The sequence below is a fragment of the Rhinopithecus roxellana genome, chromosome 1 (assembly GCF_007565055.1).
Source record: "Rhinopithecus roxellana isolate Shanxi Qingling chromosome 1, ASM756505v1, whole genome shotgun sequence".
In the NCBI taxonomy this organism is placed as follows: Eukaryota; Metazoa; Chordata; class Mammalia; order Primates; family Cercopithecidae; genus Rhinopithecus; species Rhinopithecus roxellana.
The window spans coordinates 94,238,581-94,259,654 of NC_044549.1; the positions used below are offsets into that span (position 1 = coordinate 94,238,581).

At 31.9% G+C, this 21,074-nt stretch overlaps 1 protein-coding gene across 2 annotated transcripts in view; it reads left to right on the top strand.

Annotated features, from left to right (window-relative positions):
• Positions 1 to 4,604: 4,604 nt before the first annotated feature.
• Positions 4,605 to 21,074, top strand: part of BCHE (butyrylcholinesterase) — a 71,594-nt gene continuing 55,124 nt past the window's right edge. Inside the window, exons 1-2 of one of the 2 annotated variants that reach the window (XM_010355292.2) lie at positions 4,605 to 4,763; positions 10,878 to 12,402. In XM_010355292.2, the coding sequence (XP_010353594.2) occupies positions 4,649 to 4,763; positions 10,878 to 12,402 (1,640 nt within the window). In that variant the 5' untranslated portion in view covers positions 4,605 to 4,648. The remainder of the gene's footprint in view (positions 4,764 to 10,877; positions 12,403 to 21,074) is intronic. The other variant, XM_030928055.1, reaches the window with a different exon arrangement.

The following is a 21,074-nucleotide window of genomic DNA, read 5'->3' on the forward strand; positions in this document are numbered from 1 at the left end:
AGGGATGTGGCCTAGAAATCTGGATGTTTAAATAGCACTTTGATTAATTTGATAACATGTTACTTTGCAATTTTTCTGAGAGTGAGACTCCAAGAATAGTTAAGGGTTTGGGAAGAGTAAATTTAAGCCAATTCAGTAAATTAGGTGATAAACAAAGAAGCTTGCTGTTTTTCTCTCTTTATTTATGTTTTAAAATAATGAGTTTCTCCTTTTATTTGCTCAAGCCCTGAACAATTTAGTTCAGAATTTTTTTTCTTACTTTGATTCTCCTGGCTTTGCCAATTCCATGAAAATCCACTTGGCACCACATTTCCTTAGAAGTTGTTGCTTTTTCTTGATTTTATTTCTGTCCTTAAAATCTAATATTCTAGTGTCTAACCAAATTGTCGTTGCCTGTAAATCTCTTTCCATAACTCCTTTACCCAAACTATCTGTATCTTCATGTAAAAAGCACCACAGACCTCCCATCACTCACTCTCCCTTAACCCCAAAATATCTATGTGTTATCCCTTACAGATGTCATTTCCTGCAAGGCCTTCCATGTTAGTCACCACAACATCACTAAAGAATTTTATTACCTATGGCACTGGACCTACTTCTAATATCTCTGGAGATATCCACCTTCAAACACCTGCCACATCCAGCTGTGAGGGTCTGGTCCCTGGGCTCCAGAGACATGTTCGGGTTAATTCTAATTATAAAAACATTTCCCTTTTGTGCCAGAATTGTTGGGAAATTATTTCTATTCAACAGTCTGTGTAGGATTCCAGAAGACTGAATATATATATACACATATACATATAAACATATATACACACACACATATACACACACATATATGTATATGCACTTTGTCCCCATCATATTTGTTTATTCCAATTCTGGGAAAATAAATTAAGAAAATAATTAAAAGATGCACTCAAATATTGATATACAAAATGCCTATTGTAATAATACTTACATTAAAAAAGTCAGAAACTAACCTCAGTATCTGTATGATTTGGAGCAAGTTACTTAAACCCTTTGTGGCTATATTTTCTCAACTGTAAAATAGGGATAATAGTAGTGCTTATTGTAAAGGTAGTCATGAGTTTTAAATGAATTCATGTATTCAAAGTGGATAGAATAGTGCTTTCAAGTAATATTTATTACCTAACATTATTATTACCATCATATAAGTAACAAGAGATACAACAAACCATAATATGCCCATATGATAATATATCATACAGTAATCAAAATATTTTAATAGGAAATTAATATTATAAGATAAAAAGCAAGAAGAATGATGATAAGCCATTTGACTACCACTGTATTTATCTGCATGACTATAACCACATACACATATTTTTAAAAATTGACTGGAATACACAAAATGATCTTTTCATTCTCTGTGATATGTAAAATGTAGAAATATACTTTTCTGGTCTGGATGCAGCAGCTCACATCTGTAATCCCAGCGCTTTGGGAGGCTGAGGCGGGTGGAGCACCTGAAGTCAGGAATTTGACACCAGCCTGTCCAACATAGTGAAATCCTGTGTCTACTAAAAATATAAAAATTAGCCAGATGTGGTGGTGGGTGCCTGTAATCTCAGCTAATCAGGAGGCTGAGGAAGGAGAATTGCTTGAACCCAGGAGGCAGAGGTTGCAGTGAGCCGAGATTGTGCCACTGCACTCCAGCCTGGGGGACAGAGTGAGATTCCATCTCAAGAGAGAAAAAAAAAAAAATATATATATATATATATATATATATATATATGCATATATACTTTTCTTTATATCCATATTTATTTCAGAGAACACAGTGCTATTGTAAAAAGTGAATAAAATTAATGTAAGTTTAGAGCACTTTTTTGGCATCAGTATGCCTAAGGGAAACTAATGTGTAATACAGGATTAATGTTTTTCACACCATCTCAAATCTTACTGAATGCTGCTATCTAGAAAAGAATGGTAACTGAGTTACAATGGGACCATAAAAGCAAAAAAACACTGTGACTGGCTAACTGAAAGTGATCACAGAGCCAAGACCATAATGATTGTCCTGCCCAAGCTTCAGCATATATGGTTGCAAAATCTGAGCAGTGTTAGTGCCATGTCAAGTGTCTTGTGGTATTTCATCAGTGTCGCTTACAAGGCATACTCAACATTTAACAGCAGGATCATTAACCATCCAGGTTGTGAGGTAATGGAATAGTGCTTGCCTACTAACTCTAAAACAAGCTCACTGTGTGACCTACATCCTTCCGCTGGATGTGTGTGAGAAAATGATGACCTCACAGAAACAAAGCAGCTGCTGTAAGTTGAGCCACAAGGAAGAAACTTCCAAGACAGGAAGAAGAAATGCTTTAGAGGTGCACTGAAATAATGAACTAATGTGGCATAGCTGTGAAATCATGTGAGGAAAAGAACTACAGGGGCAGTAACAGAAGATGGTTCTTTGAAGTAAAGACATTGAGCAGAAGAAAAATTGCCAACTTGTGTAATCAGTTGATGTTGCTAGTTAGCCAGTTTAAACGGGCATTAAAGATAAAGATCTGGTTGAAATCAATAATTTTATTGTTTGGCTTCCTGTTTAAAGATGAAAATGAAATACGTGTATATATGTGACATATTTTACATAGCAGTGAGTAGATACAGGAAGCGTATAAAATGCTCTGCTGAATTCACTAGCATCACAAAACATTCCTTAATAATTGCCAGGTTTCATAGGCTGACTGTATGTTAACACAGGAAACAATGCTGTGGACTTGTGTTGGTGAGAAGAATTTTGACATTTGGATTTTTAAAAATCATGTATATTGAACCCATGAACTCTCATGTAGAACATCAGATTTACTATATTTTAAACAGAAATGCCATCACTGTATAGATCATTGCAAATTTGTCAGTATACTTCCATTTTAAAAGCCTTTTCCTGCTTTAATTGATTTATTAATTAATTTATTTTCTTGAGACAGGATCTCACTCTGTCACCGAGGATGAAGTGTAGTGGCACAATCATGGCTTGCAGCCTCGACCTCCTAGGCTCAGGTGATCCTCTTACCTCACCCGCCTCCCAAGTAACTGGGAATGCAGGCGTGCACCACCATGCCTGACCCATTTTCTTGTAGAAATGGAGTTTTGCTATGTTACCCAGACTTGTCTTGAACTGCCAGACTGCAGCAATCCACCCACTTAGGCCTCCCAAAATGCTGGGATTACATTCGTGAACCACTGTGTTCCGCCTCCTTTTCCTCCTTTTTAGATAGATTATGTATTCTGTACCTTTTGTGTAACTAAGTTGTTATTACATAAACTATATTCTAAATACATTATAAATTATGATCATGACAAATTGTGATCGTGATATTTATTATTGAGTCAATACTGCCTAAGTAGCAATTTTCACAGAAAAGATAAGTTTAAAAGACCAAAATGGCTATTCTCTTGGAAGCATTTGACATGAAATAATAGACTAATACGGATTAAAATTCTGTTTCCCAGCAGGTACTAGAGGTAAGAAATATAGTAAGCTTCTGACTTGCATAAACCTTGGCTTTCTCATCTGATGAGGTGGTTAATAATAATAACTCTCATATTTGTTGGAATAATATAAAATATTTAATGTAAATTGTCAATTATAATGAATGGCATAAATTAGAATTACGATAAATGCCAATTATATTTGTTTGTTTGAAAATTTAACACTCTATCAAAAGGCAAAAAAAGTGCTCACCTGCAAATATTAATACATGCTTTCTGTTTACTCCATAGTGAGCCCAAAAGTAAGAGATTTAAAAGTGAAAGCTATCACTTACAGAAGATTCAGAATATACTGCATTGAGAAGATAGGGATTAAAGAGTTCATTAAAGGTTTTTTTTTTTTTTTTAATTATTTTCCTGAACATCATTTCAAGAAAGATGGGCGCCAAAGACATAAATATATTCGCCAGAGCATGTGCACTGCCAGTTGACAAATGTGTCTCTTTTATAGAGTTTGGTGAAAATTATTCATTTTCTTTTTCCTGTCTTGACCAGAAAATTGTGGCTTCTCATCATATATAACTGCCTGCAGGGTCTTCTGAAGAGGAAATTACCAATGCTGAAATTTGTATGACTTAAATAAGAGTTGGAGTGTGGGGGTTGAAAGGAGATACATATCAGAGACATCCATTCAGTTAGTAGAACTAAGTTTTTGATTTGCATAGCTTGTATATAGAGAATTCTGTTTCTTATTTTCTCTTTTACTATCTTCTCTAGCTGCATAATTAGCACAGATTGAAGCTATAATGGATTTCGATAATAGCGCTTCTTTAGAATGATGTATACATCTTTAAATTTTAAGACAAGCATAGGAAATATGTATATTCTAAAAATAATTTTTTTAAAGTTTGGATAGTGTTAAAAGAAACATGTATTTTCTGTTACATTTCAGATTATTTTAAAGAAGCTTCTATGTTTTTTTTCTTCATTCTTAGAAGACTACCTGCAATTGTAAAGCATGAATCCTGTAATACTACTGTAAATGAATCACTATTGCATTCATACCATTAGCCTCTGAACAGATGTCAGAAAGTAAAGACTGGCTGCCTCTAGATCAAGTTACTGCTGCCAACTCTCGCGAGCTTTGTCAGTAACAGTTGATTGCTACATTCAGTAACACTGAATGTCAGTGCAGTCCAATTTACAGGCTGGAGCAGCAGCTGCATCCTGCATTTCTCTGAAGTATTACATGATTTTCACTCCTTGCAAAGTTTACCACTTTTGTTGCAGAGAATCGGGTAAGTTGCTCTGAATTTACACCGTCATATAGAGATCCAAGTTACTGTAAAGCTGATTCTGTGGGATGAGAGTGATCTCTTCACGTGTTTGTTGTGTCCCTTTGGTGCTCTGTGGGGAATAGTTACTGAAGCTTGCAAATGGGACAGAGGAAGCGAGCCAGCAGGCACATGCATCAAATCTTCCTATTATTCAGGGAACGCAGACTTTGTTTATTTAACTGCTGAGAAAATAATGAATTTGTTCAACTCTGTATAAAGGACCATAACACGTGTGGAATCACAGTGATATATATTCTAAGTGAGTTTCCTAAGAAAAAGCATTTCATACTGGCTTACCCTTAAATGCATTGTTTATTGAATGTCTCTGTAAAAGTAATCTTTGACTAGTCTTTGTTTGTTTGTTTGTTTGTTTTCTTTTTAAGTGGGATACAGTTAATAGTTAACTTATTTTTTGCTGAACAAAATACTTTTCTCAGTCAACATTTTGTCACCTAAAACTTTAACAATAACAATTGACAAATGAAACATTAAAGTTTATTTTATGTAAAAAAAAAACTGTTTTCTAATTTGATTTACAAAGATTATGAACATGTCCCCTTTGCCCTTTTTGTTCACTTCTTATATGTTTGTTTAAATTGCAGCAAAATGTTTTACATTTGCTATTATTTTGCTATTATAGAAATAGTAAGCAAATATACCTTCTGCTCATCCTATAATCTTGTAAAACTATTATTTTGATAACATCAGTTCCACTTTAACAAGGGAATCAAATATTAAGGATATAAAATGTATGAATGATTAAAAGTAAACTGAAATGTGATTTCATTGTTTATGACTTCTATTTTTTATATACTTTTATGAGTATGTCTTCTATGTTTTTATGAATATATTTCCTGATAATAAACTCGATTAGGAGTTCCTTTCACTAGTCTGTGTAATACCTTCCTTAATATAAACTCATAGTTACAATAAATACAATGACAGTTTACTTATATAAATAGTTACTTTGTTTAAGGATGTCTGAGCTTTCAAGGTGTGGCTTTAACATTTGAATAAAAATCTTCAGAATTTTCTCTGGATATGAAATAAAGTAGCCTTTTGGATGCCAAATAAAATTTCTAATTGGATTATCAAAGTTCTGTTATATTCTCCTAACTTTTTTGGTTATCATTTGTTTGAAATGTCCCACTTTTTTAATTGTAAAAATATGTTTGGGATGTACTCCATATTTCATTTTTATAAAATATAAGCTAATAGTAGCTAAATAAGTCACATGTTATCTATAAATTTGGTTCCTTCTTTGATTCATTTCTTGATAAGTGTAATACATACTTATATTGTATATTATCTTCATTTCGATGGTTTCTTGCCAGCATCTGTTTATTCTTACTGAAATTAGACGGTCCCAGATGTTAAGAGAATTGTAATTGGATAGCAACCTAAGAGAAAATTTAATTTTCAATGAAGACTCAAGAAATCTCTCTAATAAATATTCAAATTATTCACACGATGAAGTTTGTGAATGTTCTCCCTAATTGAGGACAGATACACATCTTAAGTCTCTTATATCTAATGTAGTGTCTTCTATATGTATACATGCCTAAGCATAGCTGAAGAATCCCTGAAAGACAGTGATGTAGTCTATTTATAAACAGACTTCCTCAATTCCCTGCTTCACTTAGTCTGCAACAAAACAAGCTTTTAAGTTTGATATAAGATATTGTTGTTCTAATTTCATCAAATGCATTTAATAGTGCTTGTTCTAGATCATATTAATATTATCTAGATGGCTCTTTCTCTAACATTTTAGGAAGGTTTATTTCCAAGTAGAAATAAATATTTATTTAATTGTAACTTTTTAAAAGATAGGGAAATTACTATATACACAGGGAAAATATTATGAATATTTGCTTGACCATCCTTTAAAAATTCTTGGCTGGCCCATTATTTTGAAAATCTATTTGATATTCAAGTATCCCAAATAAAAGTTCTTTATACAAATTATTTTATCGTACTCATATCTTATAGTATAACATCTCGTATTTTTTCTTAATGTCAGCTAGGGAATTGTGATGGTACCTTTAAAATTGAACTAAAAATGCAAAAAAAAAAAAAAGTCACCTTTTTTGAAATTTATTGTTTTAACAGTTTAGCATTTTCAAAAATTGCCAGTAAATTTTCTCAATTCCAAACTAAAACTCAGTTCCTCCAAAACTCAATTACCTCAAAAACTCAATTCCTCAAAAACTGTGATTTTCTCAATTCCAAACAAAAACTCCTGTCTTTATTTCCAATATTAAATACTATTTTGATAAGCAAATTGTTTTAAGTTCAGATATACAGCTGTAATTGTGAAAATGTGCCTCATTCTTTATGATAAACATATTATGTTCTCTCAGAATCGTTTAATGAGACAGTATCCAATTGCACCAGAATTTATTGAAAGAAAAATAAGGTTTTATTGAATATCTTAATCATTAATAAAAATTTTGAGATATAGACTCAACATTTTTGTTCTATTTTCATTTATTTCTCTTTTGATTGCCCAATTACATGATAAACATATTAAAATTTGTAAAGTCTTTTAATGTCAAAACTACAGAGCACCATGTTAGAATAGAGAATACCAGATTATAAAAAGGGCAAAGTGATGCTTATTTAAAAAATAAAGTACTGCAATTAAATATAAAAATATTAGCCTACAATACACTAACAGTAAGTATATGAACATCTGCATATTTTTACATTAAAGTACACACTAAATGTCATATAACACTCTACAACAATACATATGAGTTGGCATTACACTGTCGTTCTTGCAGTGACTATATGCTTACAAGGATTGTTTGGATTGTTAATAATTTATTTGCAAGTTGATGACTCAGATATCATTACCAAAAAATTAAAGATTTTAATTCATATCATATTGTTATATAACAAGATTTACTCATCACAAAATATAAATAAAAACATACAACAAATTTTGTATTAAATCAAATTAAGTGACTTAGGAAGATATTACAACCATTTAGATGCTATAGCAACTATTTAACATAAACAATGAAACCACATTTCATAATTACACAAAACAAAAATCCAGTTTTGTAATAACTATATTACTTGTTTTGCAATAAGATTATTAAACTGTTTATAGAACAAGTTTGAAAACTATCAGAGACCAAAATTTATTACAATTTGGAGTTTGCTTTCTAAAGACAAACTAATATTCAACGAAAATCAAGAAAAAAAAATGATTTTTGCATTAGACTCAGAAGAACATTGACTGAACTAGGCAAGAGGGAGAATGGATACAACCAGGGATGCTGCAATTAATGTATTAAATTGCAGCTTAGAGCGAACAGCCGAATCAGCTTTGCACCTTATTCACTTTTTCTTCCCAGAGGATGTTTTCAAAAAAGAAAATAAAAAATCATACTAGCTCTTTGTTTTTCTCCGAGTGCTCTCCTGCATTTATTTAAGAGAAAGGGATTAGTGATTATCAGAAAGAAAAAAGAACTGAAGCAGTAGTGCCTCTAAAACTTTGATTATGTCTGAAATGTTATTAGTGTCAGGTAATAGGAAACTTTAAGTCATTGTTATATTTTATTTATTTACTATGATTTATGATACAGTCATACAATACATAATGATGTTTCAATCAATAATGGTGGTCTTATGCAATTATAATATACTATTTTCACTGTACCTTTTCTGTGTTTACATACACATACAGTTATCATTTTCTAACAATTGCCTACAGTATTCAGTATAGGAACATGTACAGATTTGTAGCCTAGATGCAACAGCCTATACTATATAGCCTAAAAGTGTGGTAGGCTATAGCATCTAAGTTAGCATGAGTACACTTATAATATGTGCACAATGATAAAATCGCCTAACAATGCATTTCTGAGAATGTATCCCTCTCATTAAATGGCATTTGACTGTACAACAAATTACATTTATTATTATTTAATAGTACCTAAATATCATGAATGTAGAAATGCTGTTAAAATATATTTTAATTATGTTTTATTGATCTTAGCACACATCTAATTCTACCAAACAGAACTGAAAAAATGATAATCTTGTGGATTGATTTTTTTTAAACCTTATTATTATAGCAGTCATTTTATATGTAAATATATATGCATATACATATGGATATTGTTAGAATTAGATATAGATATAGATATAGATATATCCATTAAGTATCAAGCCCTGAACCAAATGCTCCAGACCATGAATTAATCAATTCAGATATTTATTGCTATAAAAAATACTTGTAGGTCACCAGATGTCCTATGACCATTGGTGAATTAGGCTGATTTGAAATATGATATCCTAGGTCTGGGACATAGACATTAGAATTGTTATTTATTCTCTTTGTTTTGAGAAATCTAAATTAAATAAAGAAAAAAACTAATACAAATGCTTAGTGTTTGTAGGATTCGTTCATTGAGAAAAAATAAAGGGAAGACTTTGTACATTAATGGATCTTTGTTATTATTATGTAAATGAGAATCACTATTTGCAATTGACTATTTTAGTTGGATTTTTTTCAGTTACATAAACACTTTAGTTCTTTTATGGCCAGGCGTGATAGCTCATGCCTGATATCCCAGCTCTTTGGGAGGCTGAGGCAGGCAGATCACTTGAGGTCAGGAGTTCTAGACCAGCCAGGCCAACATGGTAAAACCCCGTCTCTACTAAAATACAAAAATTAGCTGGGAGTGGTGGCACACATCTGTAATCCCAGCTACTTGGGAGACTGAAGCAGAAGAATCACTTGAGCCCAGGAGGTGGAGGTTGCAGTGAGCTGAGATCGCATCACTGCATTCTAGCTTGGCGACAGAGTGAGACTCCATCTCAAAAAAAAAAAAAAAAAAAAAAAAAGAGACATTAGTTCTTTTAAATGATATTTTCATTACATTTTGCTGTCCCTTTTTGTCACAGTTTCCAAATCTGATTTTTAATTTCTTTCTTATTGAAAAGAAACTCATGTCTGCATTATGAATTTCTGATAAAACTTTGATCTCCCCAAATAGTCTATGTCATCCATTAAATATTGTTTAATATTTCATAAATGTCAAATACTTATGATTTTGTAGGTCACAAAGATTATTTTTGCTTCTGCCATGTGGCCCAATAGTTTCTAAGCTTCGATCCTCTAATTTCAGTCATTTTTTTCACTATAAAAATGCAAGTAATTTTGACTGTGCTAACACATTTAGCTTCACTAGGTGCATATACTTTAATCTGTTAACAAATTGCTATAACAAATATTAACATATGTTGAGTAATACTGAGTATAAAATTCCTCTTAAACCACAATCTTCTCCCAGACATTCCAATACTAGCCCCTGCTTCTCTCTATTGACATTATAAATGTGATAGAGAGTCCCTCATGTTTATTAAATTTTAGAGAAATTACCTGGAATATATCCTCAGCCTTCACTCTTTATTTTTCCATAGCCTTACTAGTGGTAGCATGTTTGTTAGCTTTCACAATTTGTAGAATAATGGTGACTACCATATATTCGTTACTTAATATTCTATGAATAATTTGTCTAAATTATCTTCAGTTTATATACTAGAGGAAGATATCATACAGAGGAAGATATCACTTGGCAAAAGAGACCACAGAAAAGACAAGGAAAACAGAAAAGGACAATAATGACAATCTATTGATCCTTAAAAGTTCTTAACCTACTTAACAGTGCTGCCAAGAACCAGCCAGTCATGATATTTCAGAGAATATATGAACTTGTATTTTCTCCTCTTACCAAGGTAGAAATTATATCTGATGTAGGTAGACTACTGTTTACTGCTTTTTTGGTAGAACTGTACATATAGTCAGAAGTAATATTAAATTTGACTAGGACAAACATTCTACTAGCTCTTCGTTACAAAGCTTTAGCAATAAATATCCCCAAAATGAATATTTTTTATTTTCCATTCCACTATTATTTTTCTAAATTGAAAACTAAAATATCTCTTGTTTTCATAATTTGTAGAATTACTAACTACTATATTTTAGGTAATTATCATCAGTAAAGTATAATATGCTATATGCAGAAGGCTTATAAAACATTATACTTACCTCTTTTTCAGAAATCAATATGCATAGCAAAGTCACAATCATATGCATCAGATTTCTCTTTTGGTTTCTTTTGCTCTGCATGCTTATTGGAAAGTCACATACTGAAGATGACATCGTAATTGCAACAAAGAATGGAAAAGTCAGAGGGATGAACTTAACAGTTCTTGGTGGCACGGTAACAGCCTTTCTTGGAATTCCCTATGCACAGCCACCTCTTGGTAGACTTCGATTCAGAAAGCCACAGTCTCTGACCAAGTGGTCTGATATTTGGAATGCCACAAAATATGCAAATTCTTGCTATCAGAACATAGATCAAAGTTTTCCAGGCTTCCATGGATCAGAGATGTGGAACCCAAACACTGACCTCAGTGAAGACTGTTTATATCTAAATGTATGGATTCCGGCACCTAAACCAAAAAATGCTACTGTAATGATATGGATTTATGGTGGTGGTTTTCAAACTGGAACATCATCTTTACATGTTTATGATGGCAAGTTTCTGGCTCGGGTTGAAAGAATTATTGTAGTGTCAATGAACTATAGGGTGGGTGCCCTTGGATTCTTAGCTTTGCCAGGAAATCCTGAGGCTCCAGGGAACATGGGTTTATTTGATCAACAGCTGGCTCTTCAGTGGGTTCAAAAAAATATAGCAGCCTTTGGTGGAAATCCTAAAAGTGTAACTCTCTTTGGAGAAAGTGCAGGAGCAGCTTCAGTTAGCCTGCATTTGCTTTCTCCTGGAAGCCATTCATTGTTCACCAGAGCCATTCTACAAAGTGGATCCTCTAATGCTCCTTGGGCAGTAACATCTCTTTATGAAGCTAGGAACAGAACGTTGACCTTAGCTAAATTGACTGGTTGCTCTAGAGATAATGAGACTGAAATAGTCAAGTGCCTTAGAAATAAAGATCCCCAAGAAATTCTTCTGAATGAAGCATTTGTTGTCCCCTATGGGACTCTCTTGTCAGTAAACTTTGGTCCAACCATGGATGGTGATTTTCTCACTGACATGCCAGACATATTACTTGAACTTGGACAATTTAAGAAAACCCAGATCTTGGTGGGTGTCAATAAAGATGAAGGGACAGCTTTTTTAGTCTATGGTGCTCCTGGTTTCAGCAAAGACAACAATAGTATCATAAGTAGAAACGAATTTCAGGAAGGTTTAAAAATATTTTTTCCAGATGTGAGTGAGTTTGGAAAGGAATCCATCCTTTTTCATTACACAGACTGGGTAGATGATCAGAGACCTGAAAACTACCGTGAGGCGTTGGATGATGTTGTTGGGGATTATAATATCATATGCCCTGCCTTGGAGTTCACCAAGAAGTTCTCAGAATGGGGAAATGATGCCTTTTTCTACTATTTTGAACACCGATCCTCCAAACTTCCATGGCCAGAATGGATGGGAGTGATGCATGGCTATGAAATTGAATTTGTCTTTGGTTTACCTCTGGAAAGAAGAGTTAATTACACAAAAGCTGAGGAAATTTTGAGTAGATCCATAGTGAAACGGTGGGCAAATTTTGCAAAATATGGGTAAGTGCTGATTTTTGTCATTGTTCTCTGACTTGGTTTGATCTGTTTTGCTTAGCTTTGCTTGGTCTCTGGGGAAAACTTTATTATAAAGACACAGAAATGTTTTAATTATTTATTCTATTTGTACCAAAGCTGGTTTTATTTTTTCTTATGAAGTGCGTTTCAACTCCCTGTGTCAGAGTGTTTAAAAGAAGTCATCATCATAGAAATTTTATAAAAAAAATCTTCTGATTTCATCTCCAGAATATTTCAAAGGATTTCAACAATGTTAGCCAAAGTTTGTATAGAAAAAGATGCTTAGTTGGAGAACTAAAATTAATGTGAGAACACTTTTTAACCTGCAATTTTACAACGTTCACAGATTAAGGTCAGAGTAGGACTGTTTCTTTCCAAGCTCTTCAGCTTGGTACCTGATACATGAAGTAATACATCTCATTCAATTAGGAAATTGAAGGAACATGGTCGTGATGCAATTGGCCCTCAGATTACCCAAAATACACAACATTTGCCATTGTATTGTTTAGTTTTTATTTTTTTCCTAATAGACCTGTTCAGATTTGAGGCAGCCTGTGTTTCACTGGGGCCATGAGGGTTTAGCTAAGCTGTTCTCCACCTGAGCAGTGTTATGGCTGATATTAGATAATCAGAGACATTACAAATAACATATTTCCTCCACATATTATAAATATTGTGATATTATGTCCTCAAGAGTCAGAAGAAAATAACCATTTAGAACATATTTTTTATTTTATTTTTATTTTTATTATTTTTATTTTTTTATTTTTATTTTTTTATTCTACTTTAAGTTCTAGGGTACATGTGCATAACGTGCAGGTTTGTTACATATGTATACTTGTGCCATGTTGGTGTGCTGCATCCATCAACTCGTCAGCACCCATCAATTCATCATTTATATCAGGTATAACTCCCAATGCAATCCCTCCCTCCTCCCCCCTCCCCATGATAGGCCCCGGTGTGTGATGTTCCCCTTCCCGAGTCCAAGTGATCTCATTGTTCAGTTCCCGCCTATGAGTGAGAACATGCAGTGCTTGGTTTTCTGTTCTTGTGATAGTTTGCTAAGAATGATGGTTTCCAGCTGCATCCATGTCCCTACAAAGGACGCAAACTCATCCTTTTTTATGGCTCCATAGTATTCCATGGTGTATATGTGCCACATTTTCTTAATCCAGTCCGTCACAGATGGACATTTGGGTTGATTCCAAGTCTTTGCTATTGTGAATAGTACCGCAATAAAAATACGTGTGCATGTGTCTTTATAGCAGCATGATTTATAATCCTTTGGGTATATACCCATTAGTGGGATGGCTGGGTCATATGGTACATCTAGTTCTAGATCCTTGAGGAATTGCCATACTGTTTTCCATAATGGTTGAACTAGTTTACAATCCCACCAACAGTGTAAAAGTGTTCCTATTTCTCCACATCTTCTCCAACACCTGTTGTTTCCTGACTTTTTAATGTATTTTTTAAATGCGTGCCTGTATCCATAGAAAATATTTTTTTTTTCTTTCCACTACATTTGTAAACCAAAACCACATTTTATACATGGGAGTAAATTGTACCAATGTGAATAGTTTTTAAAAAATAGACATTTAGAATTTATTTATACAAGAAATTTTTACATAAATTATAAATTGATTGATGCAGTAATTCAGTCTTTCACACTATCTTTTATAACTAAACCAAATGCTGATAGTTACATTACTGCTCTCTGGTGTTCTTTTCCACCCTCCATTTGGAATTCTTTGTACTTCATGTCACTGTGTGTATATTTCTACAATATCAATTGTACAATTCTTTTCAAATCGTTTAATACTTATTCACTGTAGAAAAAGTTATAATTCTTCCACCTAGCATTGAAAGGCCTCTATAATCTTGCTGCAACTCACATTACTCAGTAACACCAGGTTCTGGGTGAGCCAGTTATCTCACTAATACCAAAGATTCTCAGCTTAACTGCAGCTTAGAACTTTCTTCTAGCAATATGCCCTGTTTAAAACACCTCTTTCCTCTTTAATGACAAAGTGCTACATTTTTGAAGACTTAATTTACTACACATCTCATACAGCATTTGTTCACTCTCACAGAAGTTGACTGTAACTGGTCTATTTCCTCTTTCATTGTAAGCTGTTCCTCCTCAACTATACTAAACTACCCTCTTGAAACAGAATCTGTGGTTTTGATTTGATATTCATTGAATTACTATGATGGGTATCTATCATACTTAACAAATATTTAGCTAATGGTTGAATGAGAGCTGGTAAAAGGTAGTATGAGTAAAAAATATTATATTGCCTTTTCAAGATATGTGGGTTATTATATTACCTGTAGCTGTAAAATATTTTATTCCTTCCCAACATCAGCATAAATTTCTGCTCAAGGAATGAACCATCAGCTTATTTTTAGAGCTATGTTAGAATTACTTATATCTCATTCTGCTCTCTCCCTCGAGGCTTTATCCATATTACATCATTTATATATGTTTTTAATTCTCTCTTTAAATTCTAGGGACTGTAAATAATTTAAGGATTTAAGGATAATTTTTTAAATTATTGAAACCTAAATTTTTCAAAAGACTTCATTTCTTTTGCGTGTTGCAATAATTAAAGAATTTACATTTTCTTGTTTCATAATGGAGAACACAAAGAATCAGATGTGTTAAATGCCTTGTTTTTGGCACCCATATAATAGACCAAAGAAGAAAATCTTTGACGATAGAATTAATTATTTAATACTTAATTATTTAATAATTATTTATTTAATTATTTATTAAGTATTTAATAAGGTTATTTAATGTTACCCTTATAATGGGAAATAAATAAAAATTAACATTTTAAAAATAATAAATAAAAGTAATGGAGATCATAAGCTATAAAAAGTTAAACTGTAAAGTAGTGTAGCAATAACAAGATGTTATTTTAGTAATTTTATTCATAGATGATATTTGCACAGTTGAACAGAGAAAATAATACTATATATTCGTGTTAAGGGTTGATTTGATGTCAAGCATAATGTTAATATCCTGATGTTCATTATCTATTTTCAAAGTATACATGTGAATTAATATTGAAGCTTTGAATAATTAAGTGAACCGCAGTGAAAACCAAGTTGACAACTGTTAGGTCTGGAAATCTATCCACATCTTTCTGACCACAGACTTGATGTCCCAAATCTGTAATTTCCAAGGGCAAAGACTTTCCTCCTTGGACCCTTTCTTTCTACCCCTCAGGAACATTTAACAATGTCTGGAGCCCTTTTTGAGTGTCACTACTGGGGGTACAGATGAAGGCCCAGCATTAATGCCAAGATTGAGAAACTCTGCTAGTGTCTACTTCCTCAAAACTTCAAAATGTCTTATTAAGAAAGTAAAAGTAGAATTAGAGCTATGATTATCATTTAGGAAAATGAGTTATCAAGTTCATGATTCATGAAATGTTTAAATAAATTCTTCTTAATTAGTAAATCTATGTATATTATTTATAATCGTCATTGAAATATAATGTACATACTGTAAAAAATATACATAATAAACATACAGATCAGTAAGTTTTGCCAATATGTACAACTCCATAAAGATAAAGCATAATTCCATTGCCTCAGAATAAAGTCCCCCCATCTCTTTGCAAACAGTCCTCTTACTCCCCATGTCCAGTCAATCACTGATTCTATTTTTATTATAGATTAGTTTTACCTTTTCTGGAATTTTATATTCATGATATCATAGCTTATATACTCTTGTGTCTGGCTTCTTTTGCTCAGCATAACAGAGCTGCAATTCATCTGTGTTGTATGTGTAAGGAGTTTATTTGTTATTCACTGCTAAGTACTATTTCCTGTGGATGATTGTACCACTGCTTGTTTATCCATTCACCCATACGTTGTTTCCTTTTGGGGATATTACGATTAGCGTTCTATGAATATTTTCTGGAAGACTTTTGTCTTGTACAAAATCTGTAGAAGATTTTTTTTTCTCTTATTTTGAGTAAAAGTGAGAGGAATTGCAGGAACATATATAAGCACATGCTTATTTTTTAAAGAAACTGTTCAACCATTTTCCTTAGTTGAGAACTTTATACTCCCAAAAGCAATGATATACCAGAGCCCCACTTGTTTCACATCTTCAGCATCACTCGCAACTAATCAATCTTCAATTTTAGCTGTTCTTCTGGCTTTGTAATGACATCTCTTTGTGCCTTTACTTTGTTTCTCTCTGATGGATATAGATGTGGAATATCTTTTCTTATGCTAACTGGTCATTGGTATTTTTTCTATTTTGAAATGTTTAAATCTTTTGCAATTTTTTACTGGGTTTATCTCTCATTGACTTGTAAGAATTCTTATATATTTAAGATACATATCCTATGTACTTGCAGTATTTTCCCCCAGTTTTTATCTTACTTTGATTTTTGACATGTTGAATTTCAATGAATCTCAGCTTATTAATTTATTTCCATCTTATCAAATAAGTATTTCCCTACACCAACATTTGTAAAGATTGTTTTTCTTTGTTTTTTTTTTTTTTTTTTTTTTTTTTTTTTTTTTTTTTTTTTTGCTTTATGGTTTTAGATTTTTACTTTTGATTCATAATATATTTAAATTCATACCTGTGAACTTTTAATGTAGGGGTTGAGGTTCATTATTTCCCATATAAATATTCAGATATTACATCACTATTCATTAGAAAAAACACTTCTTTACTTACTAAATTACCTAGGCTACTTTCTTGAAAATCAACTGACCATATATGTGTGGATGAAAATCAACTGACCATATATGAGTACATTTTATTCTGTCACACTAAATGGTCTAATGTCTATTCTTATGCCAGTACTGGAGTGTCTTATATAGTATGTCTACACAATATTTTTTTAATTGGAGAGTTTAAAGGAGTACACTTTGTTTTCACAAACAAAACTTTTGATTTAAAAAAAAAAACAGTTATGTCTATTTTAGTTTTGCATTTCCAAATAAAGATTAGAATCAGTTTCTCAGTTTTCACAAAAGCTGATGAGGTGTTGAAATTATTGATTAATATAAAGAGAATGTTTATGTTAACATTACTGCTTTTTAAATCCATGAATGTGGTTTACCTTTCCTTTTATTTTGTTATGTTTTTAGTTTCTGTAAATATTTAAAAGTTTTATATGTACAGTCCTTGAATATATTTAATTAAATTTATTCCTAAGAGTTTTATGTATTCTAAAATTTATATTTTGCTAGTATCTAAATATACACTTGATTTTCTATGTCATGCAATCTTGCTAATTTCACATATAAAGTTTAGTAGATTTATTAATATTTTTAATTTGGGGGTTAAATAATCTATTTTCTGTGAATGGTTGTGGACAGTTGGCTTCTTCCTTTTCAATATTTATATCTGTTGTTTTCTTGTTGATGATTTTGTCATTGCATTCTCTAGGATTGTTAGCACAATATTAAATAATAGATTTGAAAGCATATCATTTCAAATCTTAGAGGGAATAAGCTCATCTTTTTAGTATTGTCTGTATTAACTATAGTTTTGCCCTTTATTAAATTTAGGAAATTCTCCTCTATTCCTATTTCTTGAGAGTCTTTATTATAAATAGATATTAAATTGTGACAAATGCTCTTTCTGCTTCTGTCGAAAGGACCATCGTGTTTTTGTTGCTTTGTTTTCTCATTAATTTTGTTAGTGTGGTGAATTATATTAAAACAATCTTGAATTCCTGGAATAAAAACAACTTTGTCATAATACAGTGTCATTTTTATATTGCTTTCTAATAATAATATAATTGATAGATGTTTTCCTCTTATTCATGAGGAATATCAGTATATAATTTTATTTATTTTAATTTATTTGTGAAGTTTTCATGTAAGAATAATCTTAGGCCGAACATGGTGACTCATGCCTATAATCCTGCCACTTTGGGAAGTCAAGGCAGGAGGATTGCTTGAAGTCTGAAGTTTGAGACTAGCCTGAGCAACAAAGTGAAAGAGTCCATCTCTACATTAACAAAAAAAAAAAATGTTGGGAGGCTGAGGCAAGAGGATCACTTGGACCCAGGAATTCATGGCTGTAGTGGGCTATGATCATGGCACTGCACTGAAGCCTGGATGACAGAACAGATCTCATCTCTGAGAAAAAAACATGTAGTAATCTTCCTTCTGCTTCAAGATTTTTTAGTTTGCATACCATTGAGATTATTTAAGTCTTTAAATATTTAACATATTTCATCAATGAAACCACTTAGATCTGGAGTTTTCCTGATGGGAAAATATCTTATTATAAATATAATACTTCATAGGATATAGAGCTATCTAGACATCTATTCCTTCTTGATTCAGTACTGATAGTTTATAGTTTTCAAGGATTATTTTTCCAGTTATTCCATTATCAATTGGCATTCTCCTTCTCTTAACTGTCATAGGTTTGCATTGCCCATTATCCAGTTTCTGAAATTCATTGCCTTGTTTGTTTTGTCCAGCATTATCATTGTTTATGATGAGAAGGCTAATCTCACCTTATCATGGATGAAAGTGAGAGTCCAACACTTTCCTCTCCATTGGTATTTTAAGGGCATCTTAACCTTATAGATCTCATTCAATTATATAAAACTCATTTTTCAGTTACTTTATAAATTATGAAAGAGATGGAAGATTTTCAAATTTGATTTCTTAATAAAATTAAAGGTTATTTTGAGCTAACACTAAAGGATATTCAGATTTGGTGTCTTCAGTTTCAGTGTTTTAAGATTTCTTACAAAATAGAAGTCACAATATAATTTAGGCCTTTGCTAACTGGGATTGCTACCTATATATATTTTATTTGCTTTTGTTCTTCCTCTAATGCTACCTGTAGAAATGAACTTAAAATTTTACCTAAATAGCACACAGGTCTATATGTGCATTATGTCTATTACATTATAATATATGCAAAAATATCAGTACAACATAATACGTCTACCAATCACCCATCCAATAAATAACTTGATAGTGAAAAAAATTAAGTTACCAGAACTTAATGAAATATTGTCAATACTATCCCAATGGTACAGAAAATTGGTGAAATTAAACTTGGGTTATGAAAAAGACTAGAGCACTAAAGAGGGAAAATATGCCAAATGTAATTAGTAAGATAGTATAAAATGGAGGTTATCATTATTTCAAAACCCCTCCAGCTTCTTTCTACTTTTGCAGATAATCTTTTCTTTACAATATCCTCCCTTGGTACTATCTTCATTCAGAGCTTCTTCAGTGTAAAATCTCAGAGAAAACCATTCACAGTGCAGTTGCACAGCCTTCCAGATCACGTGTGATAGCCAAAGTAATGTGCCCAGTGTCAGTCTTTCTACAGATCCTTTGTATATGTAAACTTAGGCAAACTACTTAAAATTCCGTGGTATTTTTTCTAATCTGTAAAGTGGGAATATAAATATAACTATCTCATTGCCATTAAAACTTGTCATTGACAGAAAATTGTATTCCTCTTGTCTATTTAAAAAAAATCAGTTATTTCTCATGCTCTAATCTCATCTAAGATTAAACTTAGATTCTGTGCCAAACAAAAGTACAATTGTTTAATTTCCTGACTCAAAACTACTTAATTAATCAATTAAGCTTTCAAACAAATACAGGTAAACTTCAATATTGAGGCAATTTACTTGCTTCTATACTTTTTCTTTCACTCATTCATTCATTCATTCATTCAGAGCCTCATTTATTTATCATTTATTTATTCAGCACCTCTCTGAAATATTAATATTTTCTAATGCTTTTTGCCAGGAATAAATGTTCTGACATGTCACTTTTATTTTGTCCTGTTTTGATATCATAAAATCACAAGCTACTTAACAAAGTAATTTGAAAGTAACATCATAGCACAACAACTGCTATTCTCATATCATAATATTTTATTTATTATTTATTCCCTTACACTTTAAGGAAATTTATCACAGAATGAGCAATTTATTAAACTTGAACAAAAATGTATTAATAAATTTTTCACTACTGAAGTTAACTGATCTGGAAAAAAGTAAATGAGAACAGTTCTTGATTTTTGTAATGGGGAGTGGGTAAGACTAAATTACATGCTAAGCCAAATGTTGTTAATACACAAGGTATTTTAAAATAATCAGGACAGTTTGAAAACAGATATTCACCTTTTTACTAAATTTTAATTGTAATAATCAGAAATTGCAGATTTGACAGATTCCTAAAGGAATCAATTTTGTTTCTGATTTGAGATACACACACTCACACTGAAGGAAGGGTGGCCATATAGATGGCCATAATGTCATTAAAATATCTGAAATACACTCAATAATTTATTCTCTAAAGCTTTTACTGTAGTTTTAATTTAATAATATTTAACATTAAATTTGTATATTTTTATATGACACAATAAAAAATGGATTGAAATAACAGTATTTTAACATCACTTATTTCCCAAATGGGTATATTTTCTTGGTGCACTCTCTCTTTTTTTTTTTTTTATTGGAACCATTCCATGTTTTTAAAGTACAACAGAAAAACAGGGTAAAGGTCAAAGAAATTATGGGTGGAGAAATCATGCTACTTCATTCTAAATGTCTGCATAGGAATTTAGCATATATTTATACTTATTATAGAGTATTTGTGCAAATTCCTTCACTAAGAAATTAATTTGCAAA